The sequence below is a fragment of the Cyprinus carpio genome, chromosome B17, assembly GCF_018340385.1.
Source record: "Cyprinus carpio isolate SPL01 chromosome B17, ASM1834038v1, whole genome shotgun sequence".
NCBI lineage: Eukaryota > Metazoa > Chordata > Actinopteri > Cypriniformes > Cyprinidae > Cyprinus > Cyprinus carpio.
The window spans coordinates 11,643,486-11,652,953 of NC_056613.1; the positions used below are offsets into that span (position 1 = coordinate 11,643,486).

The 9,468-nt window shown below is 34.6% G+C and overlaps 1 protein-coding gene across 1 annotated transcript; it reads left to right on the forward strand.

The window, feature by feature from the left end:
* Positions 1 to 2,068: 2,068 nt before the first annotated feature.
* Positions 2,069 to 7,414, forward strand: ankrd1a (ankyrin repeat domain 1a (cardiac muscle)). Its single transcript, XM_042742224.1, has 9 exons — positions 2,069 to 2,477; positions 3,749 to 3,928; positions 4,001 to 4,126; positions 4,229 to 4,336; positions 5,414 to 5,512; positions 5,622 to 5,720; positions 5,948 to 6,046; positions 6,270 to 6,368; positions 6,672 to 7,414. Exons 1-9 carry the CDS (start codon positions 2,451 to 2,453, stop codon positions 6,807 to 6,809), a joined length of 975 nt encoding a protein of 324 aa, XP_042598158.1. The 5' UTR covers positions 2,069 to 2,450; the 3' UTR covers positions 6,810 to 7,414.
* The last annotated feature ends 2,054 nt before the right edge of the window (positions 7,415 to 9,468 follow it).

Sequence of the window (9,468 nt, forward strand, 5' to 3'; positions counted from 1 at the left end):
TAAATAATTTTACATAAAAAACAACAACAATAAAACAATGTATATGTTATTCACTAAAAGCTATAAATTACAAACTTATATAGTGATGAACGGTAGACTACATCAAATATATATTTTTTTGCATTCCAATTTGCTCAAATATCATAAAAGAAAACTTGACAATAGTGTTTACACAAATTTCAAATCGGGAAAATAGAGAAAGAGATTGGTAATGACAGCCAGAAGACAGTCAAATAGACAATCACTCACACAGATGCTGTATTAGAAATACCTCAGTTTTTCATAATTTGATGCAAGGGTAATATAACACAAAATAAAGTGTTATAAATATACATTTTAAAACTGGAAATATTAAATATAAATGTACAAATATATCTTAGCAGTATTTACAATGCTGATGAAAGCTGAAAAGCATTATCACAGTTTGAAAAGGGTCCATTATAGGGTTAACTTGTGTTTTCTGTTTTATTTGTATTTTTTTTGCTGTAGCTACTCACAATTTTGTTGAAACAAACAAACAGTCTAAATATAATGTATTATTGTTTTACAATAATATCGATAACTGTCACATCAGAACATCTTGAATTGCTTTTTTAAGACTGAGGTTAGTAAAAAGGTGTAAACCCCACATTTGGCAGTCCAGGCTTCTGCCCTTGAGCAAGACACTTGAGAATGCACTGAAAGCTCAGATATAGGTCTAGACAGTGGCCTAAGTGTCTCCTTTTAAGGAAAACACCATTACAAACAATCTTGTGATTGATTTTGATTTATGACTGATGGACTGGGTGAGCTCCTCACTCTTTAAAGTAAACTTTAGATGTATCACTAACTGACTGTATGACCGATCGCACTTGTATGCAATTCTGCACCTGTTCAGCTTGTGGTTTAAGGGCATGAGCGCCTTGTAGAAGCAGGCACCTGCAAAACACAGCCATTGATGGATGACATCAGCTCAAATTTATCTGTACATACTGCTCTCTGTCCATAAGAGGTGAGAACGTGTCTCAAACTTGTCACTCTGTCATTACCACGAGGCTATTTAAAGCCTTTGTTACTGACTGTCATCAGACAGTATTGTCGTGTGCAAGGACGTTCACAGACATCATTCCATACCTGTCATGCTCACGCCAGACTTGCGCAACTTGACAGGCTGACGTGTTATTTCTGAACATTTGTTACAATGGAAGCTTGAATTAAATCAATCATTAAATATAGTGAGTGTTAACAGCTCTTGATTGCCTCACATAGATGTCCTTGAAATATAAATGTAATTCTCATAAACAAATATACTAATAAATAGTATACAGCAATGTAGACTATTATAAGCATACTGTACTGTTCTATACTATAGGGAATTAGGGCTAGTTGCCACATGTTGCAAAGTTGTTCGTTATATGTTTTCATATTTTTTTTGACCAAAAAGATATGGTACCTGTGGAAGCTTGTTTCCATATAAAACTGAGAAGTGATTGTGACTTTTTATTTCTCAATTCTGACTTTTTTTCTTATCAAAACTATGAAATATAAATTCAGAATAGCGCAATTCTGAGAAGAAAAGTCAGAACTGGCTTCCATTGATATCTTTGTTGTACTTTCTATTTTTGCATTTATAAATGATTTCATTTGTATGTTGTAATTGTTTCATTATCAATGTTTACCTGGATAAAAAAAAAACTATACTAGTACTAACTATAGTAGGACTGAGTAGGCCTAATGGAAGCTTTACCATTTTGTGACAACTAGTGGCACTTTACAATGGCTATAATGGTGGTTGTTAAGAAGCTTTTTTTTTTGTAAGCAAGACTTTAGTACTTGTATATGTGCCTAAGCACAATCTGAATTAAAATAAATAGACCTACCCTAAGAAAATTTCACTGGAGTAGCCTTAAAAGTCTGACAAGAAGTCTCCCTTACTATAACTGTCAAAAAGACGATGTCACACTTCTTTATTGCTTTTCTCACACGCTGAATAGACTATGCAGTCATGCAGTCGTGCACCTGTTGCCCACCCGCGTGTCAGTGGTCGCAGGTCAGGCCTGGGAGTCTGGAGCTACTGGTGAGCCGCGCCATCCATTCCAGAACGGAAGCCGCGCGTTCCTGCCCCGTGCAGTCATCGCTTACTCAGGATTCAGTAGATGAGCGGGATGGATGAATGAAGGTGTCTCGCGCCATTGGAATTTTGTGGGCGGCGAAAGAGTGGAAGAGAAAGTAAGGAACATGATGTAACTTTTTTATGGACCTCGCCAGACTCTGGAACCGTGTAGCCTATATATAAGGGAGGTGATGGAGAGATGATGCACAGATCATCAGGGAGCTGAGCAGGCAACACCAATCGCTTTGGGAAATTGGGACTCTAATTAACCACAGAGACAACTACATATCACCACTGACAGCCTTACAGCAAAACGCGCAACCGACGAGAAGACACAAACTTCCAGATCACAGACATCATGGGACTGCTGCTTGTTGAAGAGCTGGTAAGTTTTGTGCTGAATGATGCATGCAGTGCTTCCTGGGAGTCTCATCTGAAAGTTGACATGTTATAAGCAAAAATCCCATGCAAATGCGTGTGTTTACTTAGAAAAGCACATACACAAATTTAACAAAGCTGTTTATGCTGAAATGTTGTAAGACTAAACGAAATAAATATATATATAATAAGGAAAATTGGGTTGCACTTTATTTTAAGGTGTCCTTGTTACAGTGTAATAATACATTTAAGTACTGATTAATATTAATTAACTACACATAGCCTACTTACTATATGGTTAGGGTTAGGATTACTTGCATGTATAATGCATCATTTGTTTTCATAGTAATAGTAAGTAGGCTACATGTAACAAGGACACCTTAAAATAAAGTGTTATCGAAAATTGTTAACTAAAATTATAGGCTACAGTTGAAATACAGCAATGCTAATTAAAAAAACATGAATGAAATGCTAAAATTACTAAAACTGAAATAAATTAAACAAATATAAAGCTAAAAGAAAATAACAAAACTAAAACTTAACTTAAAATTTAAATAATAAATTAAAATATAAAATTAAAAGCGAATTCAAAATATTAATATGCTGTAATAGTATATCAGTAATAATAAAATTACACTTTTTATTGTTACAGCATACTACAACTAGCATTTACAATGAAAAGAATTGAAAAACGTAAGAAAAAGAAAGGCAGTATAACAAAGAGAGAAGTTACAATAAGGAAAGACCACAAGAGAAAATGCATAAAATAAACTATATAAAAAAAAAAAAAAATTGTGTTTACATATTATTATAAGGAAATAAATAAAGAATAGGCTATAGCAAACAGAAAGAAAGTGCACAAAAGAAAGACTGCATAAAAGAGAAAAAAAAAAGTATGAGTGTGAGAGGGGGATGGAACAGTGTGATGTTATTAAATATCTGTCAGCGATTAAGAAGGATCCAGGGTGTCTAGAATGACCCAAGTGCACAGGCCTGTCCTCCTATTTTAAACAACTGAAATGACACAAATGTTTGTAATTATTTTTTTAGGTTCTCAAAACAGCTGAAGGCTCTCTCCACCCCACCCACACAATCACTAAATTAAACTACATCTGTTTTAAACTGCACACTTGTTCTTTCCCTGGAAGCTGTTTAGTCCTTGAAACTGAGTGTGCAAATGCTGTGGTCACACTAGACCACAGTTGCTTGTGCTCCATTGACTTTAATTCATAGGTATATATGAAATCCAAGAATGATGAGTGTCACGTCCAATCACAGGTCACTGGGAAGAGAGGCGAGGGAAAGGTGTCAGGAGGTGCCTGTGCAGAGGTGTTTGGTGCAGGAGAATATGAAACCAGCATCATCCAGGAAAAACAGGATGGACTTCAAACACAACAGGACCTGAATGACACCACCCAGAATGACATCAGACCATGTGAAGAGAACCTCAAACTCAATGTAAGAATGAATACAACTTGATAAAAGTGAACATGGCTACAATTCCATATAGTAACATAGTCATTTTTTTAGGTTGACCGATCAGGACAGCTAAAACTAGAAACTGTAGAAGACCTCTTCAATATTTTGCAGCTGAGGAAGAGGAGAAAGGAAAGGAAGAGTCAAATGCCAAAGAAACAGCCAGAGCCTGAAATCCTGGTAAGGAACTCTTCCATAATGCATTACAAATATGGCTATATCATTTTAATACGACTATAGCATAACTATTTGAGATTTAATTATAACCTAATATCATTTCAGCCTGAAACTGTGGACCAGGCTTTGTTCCTAAAGGCTGTCACAGAGAATAAAATGCCTGTTGTTGAGAAATATTTAGCAGATGGTGGAGACCCCAATGCCTGTGATCATGTGAGTGTATAACACAAGAACACACACATCTCACACTTTCCTTCACTTGTGCTATTCAGTCCTGCAGAATTAAAGGGAGAGTTAACCCAGAAATGAAAAAAAGTCATAGAAATTATTGTAAACCAAAACTGTTTGGTTACCAACATTCTTCAAAATATCATCTTCTATGTTCCACAGAAGGTTTGGAACAACATTTTGGTGTTTAAATGATGGACAAATTTTCATGTTTGGGTGAACTATCCCTTTAAACTCTCACCAGTGATATTTTAGTATTATTCAGTTCAATTCAAGTTTATTTGTATAGCGCTTTTCATGATACAAATCACTGCAAAGCAGCTTTACAGAAAATTAAGTTTCTACAGTATATTTAGTAGTAGCTTATCAGTGATGACTATGTCAGTTAATGTACATATGGCAGAAATGTATGGAAAAATCAATTAAAGGCGTAATCAAAAAGACGATGAACACTATTAACAGCAATTATATGTTGCAATCAAACTTATAGCAAAATTTGGTAGTTCTGTATGTTGATTCAGGGTTGGCATCATCTGAGGTCCCCTGAGGGGTTGGCATCATCTCTTCTCAGGTGTTCTGGATCTAGACAATGTCAATCTCGTGGCAAAAAACAGAGAAACTAAAAGAGGCATAATTAGCTTAGCTGCTGTTTTAACCAAGCAAAATTGGTTTGTTTAACCCAAGCTAAAGAATAGTTATGTGCATTTGATCAGATATAACTGCAGTCCAAGATTATGAGATGCATTATTTGAATGCTTGGCCGAAGAGATATGTCTTTAATCTAGATTTGAACAGAGAGAGTGTGTCTGAACCCGGAACTTTATCAGGAAGGCTATTCCAGAGTTTGGGAGCCAAATGCGAAAAAGCTTTACCTCCTTTAGTGGACTTTGCTATCCTTGGTACTACCAAAAGTCCAGCGTTTTGCGACCTTAGGGAGCGTGATGGATTATTGATAGTTTTTTAATCTAATATTTAGATTTTATTTTTATCCTCTTCATTTCAATTAACAAAGTTTTTGTTAACAATATCAATACTGACTCTCACTTGTTCTCTCTCTTTCAGTTTAAGCGCTCAGCTCTGCATAAAGCCAGTGCTCAAGGTCACATAGAGATAATGCAGAAGCTCCTGGAGAGTGGAGCATCCATGGATCAAAAAGACAAGGTAGCACAGATGGTGGATATGACTGTTACACCAGTGCTGCAAGAATATTATCTCACATTTATTTTTTATTATAATTCTGAGATGCAATTTCTTTATCGCATGTTCATAGCTGGATGCCACAGCTGTGCACTGGGCCTGTAGAGGTGGAAGCCTGCCTGCCCTGGAGCTGCTTCTCAATAAAGGAGCCAAATTCAACTCCAGAGACAAGGTAGATAGAAAGATCCTGCAAACATATGTCACCAGATGGATATTTGGACAGTGATAATAACATTCACAAATCATTCTCATGCTTTTCATACTAAAGTTTTTGTAGCAACAATGATGAAGCAATTTTTATCCTTCTTGTTCTTAAAGTTTCCAGTGCCTCTGGCAGCACTGTAGTTTGCACTCTTAGCACAAAATGTACTTACCAAATCTCTCGTTGTGTATCTTCAGCTATGCAGCACACCCCTCCATGTTGCAGTTCGGACGGGACATTACGAATGTGCTGAGCATCTCATTCACTGTGGAGCTGATGTTAATGCGAAAGACAGGGTAAAAATTCTTTTGCACTCTTTTCAAATATTTTCCAAAACATTCAGAATTTTTAATATGGTAAGTTGCATATACTATATTATTTTATATATATTATATCATAATATAATTTTAAATGGACTATTTTTGTGTAATTTTGAACAGCAAATTTAAGATATTAATGCATTTTCCCACATTTAGTTTAGTTAGTCTTCTCTAATGCCATTGCATTTTGTTTTTGTAGGAGGGAGACACACCAATGCACGACGCAGTGAGGATAAACAGATTTAAAATGATAAAACTGCTGATGATGTATGGAGCCAGTCTAAATGCCAAAAACAATGTAAGTTCAATTAGAGTACATACAATCCTTACCATATGACGTTGAAGTTTACATGGTGCCCTCTAGAGACAGATTGAGGCACTACATGATTCTGTACTGACTCTCCACGATATCAAAGATATGATAAACATAAAGATTTATAATGCTTGATTATTTTATAACTAAGAAACAATGTAAATAGCCAGTGCAAAAAAAAAAAAAAAGAATAGTTTCATACCGTGTTTCTCAGAAGTCTTAGTAAGTAAATCTGTTTAAATGGTTAAATTTTAGGGGATATATCCTAAAATTATCTGTTATTTACAGGATGGAAAGACACCAATGGAGACTCTGCTTTCATGGCAAAAAGGTGTGAAAAACATCCTGAATAACTTAAATGAAGAGGAAGCACCAAATCCAAATGAACATTTTTTTAACATTCATCTTAATGCTGAAGTGTTATAAAATGCTTTTTCTTTTTCATTCATTCATTCTTTCTTTCTTTCTTTCTTTCTTTCTTTCTTTCTTTCTTTCTTTCTGTCTTTCTCTCATATTAAATGTTAAATTGAACAGTTCTTGCAATTTACATAATGATGATGCTAATTGCTGGCGATAGAGCGTCTGAAATATTGATGAGGTTTTTTTGTAAATATTGTTTTCTCACTTGTCTCAATGGATTTTGAGAGCAAAGAATCTTCGGTGAGTGGCACAAGGCAGTAACATGTGTGAGTTGTTGTATGTTTGTTTGCTTGTTCAGGGTAATTATTTAATATTATTTTAATTTCATAACTTGTGACTGCATTTTAAAAATGTCCATGGCAGTTTGAGCTACTGAAAAAAATGTCGAAAGACTAGAGGCAGAACTACAAATGTTCAGAAATGGAACAGAATGTGAATGCTGGTCTGAGAATGTTTATTATGATGGATATTGTTGTAATTAAAAATGTAATTATGGACTGGATTTGTGAAAGACATTGGCACTGGGTCCATGGACATCCCTTATGAAATGTGCATTGGTATATGTGTTTTGTAAATCTTTCTTTTAAACCATTAAATATAATTGTGAATCACTTGAAACATATGTGAATACAGTGTTTGGTATGAGCCACCAAGTGTTTCCTGACAGTTTTATGTGACTTCTTTATATTAAACATATTCTTTATATATATATACATACACATTCATACAGGGTTGGGAGGGTTACTTTTAAAATGTATTCCATTACAGTTACAAATTACTTCATTAAAAGTATTCAGTAACATAATCCAAGTACCACAAAATAAAAGTAATGTAATCTGATTACTTTTGGATTACTTCAAGTTACATATGTAAATAAAGTTAAAAAAGCTATATGTAAGTACTTTTATTTAACTATGACTTTAAAATTAAAACAAATATAAACTAAAGTAAAAACAATTTTAAAACTATTACAATTTGTGTCTTGTTTCACCATAGATATTACAGCCCGTGTGTGTGTGTGTGTGTATAGACACATCTAGTGGCTATACAGTTTAGTATTACAGTTTTATTTTTATATTTTTTTAACATGTACAAGTACAAATAAATAAAGTTTATACACAAATTTAAAAATGTACACCATATGCATATTAGTAAATGTGAAATGCTATGATCTTTCTATTTTGCATTGACTGATTCGGGGTGTGGGGACTCATTTTCCCAAAGAAAACTTACACGCAGCTGCAGTCAAACACACTATGGAATTTTAAATCACTAACAAACACTACATTTTAGCTAACATGTTTATTTCCATGCTAGTCGTACCTGCAAATGTTCAAGTTGATTAAGTACAGTAGCCTTGGTTAAAGCAAGTCCTCATAGCTTACGCTTTACAACTATGTTATTTCCTCTATCATTTTTGAAGACAAAATAACTGTGAAATTTCCAGACATGAAAAGTTTTTTTCCCAGCAGGAAGCATCGTATTAATTAGGCAGCGGCTATTTACACTAAGTAAAAATAGCATATTTTCTTAGCAAAAGATGCTATTTACACTAAGTGCAAATAGCGAAGGATACTAATTACACTAAGTAAAAATAGCAGCATTTTTAGCAATATGCTATTTATACAAAGTGCAAATATAATAGATTCTATTTACACAATATTAAAATAGCAGGATTTTCTGCTATTTATAGCTACTACTTATTGAAAATAGTGGCACTTATCTGCTACTCAGTATTGTTTTGGGGAAGTCGTGGCCTAATGGTTAGAGTTTGATCCTAACCCTTGGGTTGTGGGTTCGAGTCTTGGGCCGGCAATACCATGACTGAGGTGCCCTTGAGCAAGGTACCGAACCCCCAACTGCTCCCCAGGCGCCGCAGCATAAATGGCTCCCCACTGCTCCGGGTGTGTGTTCACGGTGTGTTTGTGTTCACTGCTGTGTGTGTGCACTTTGGATGGGTTAAATGCAGAGCATGAATTCTGAGTATGGGTCACCATACTTTGTCACGTCACTTTCACTTTGTTGTACATCATAAAACAGTATGCAATAATAACTTATTGAGTGTAAATTTTGATTTTTATTCAAATTATTAAATGGATGCCACCTTATTAGGACAATAAAGCCCTCCCTACACCTATCCTAACCCTACCTGTTACTTTATTTTCATGACAAAAATATGGACAGTAAGCCTATAAACTTAACTTTGTTTAATGTAAAGTTTTATATTCTTTATATTCACAAACTGCAAATGCCACTTTAATGTCTCCAAGCAAGAGCTGAAGTATTTAGGTCTCAACGTCTATTAAAAATAAAGATATCTAGACAAGAATAGCTATACAATAAACAAAGTTCAGCTATAGCCCCATCACAATTTTTAATAGCCCCGGTTTAGCCCCATTTCTTTATGAAGTAACTCTGACGTCATCAATACCATTTATTTTCTTTGCATCCCCATATATTGGTCTAGCCCCCATTGAGCAATGGTAGAGAAAAAAAATCTGGCACCGTGCCTGGTTATTATTTAGCCTATTCTTGTATTTTGAATGTGCATTATCTAAAAAACTTGTTTCTACGTATTACACAAATTACATTTAAAACAACACAACTTAAGAAATGAAATAACAAATCAAAGAAGAACACAAAACAACTGTGTACAAATAAGAAG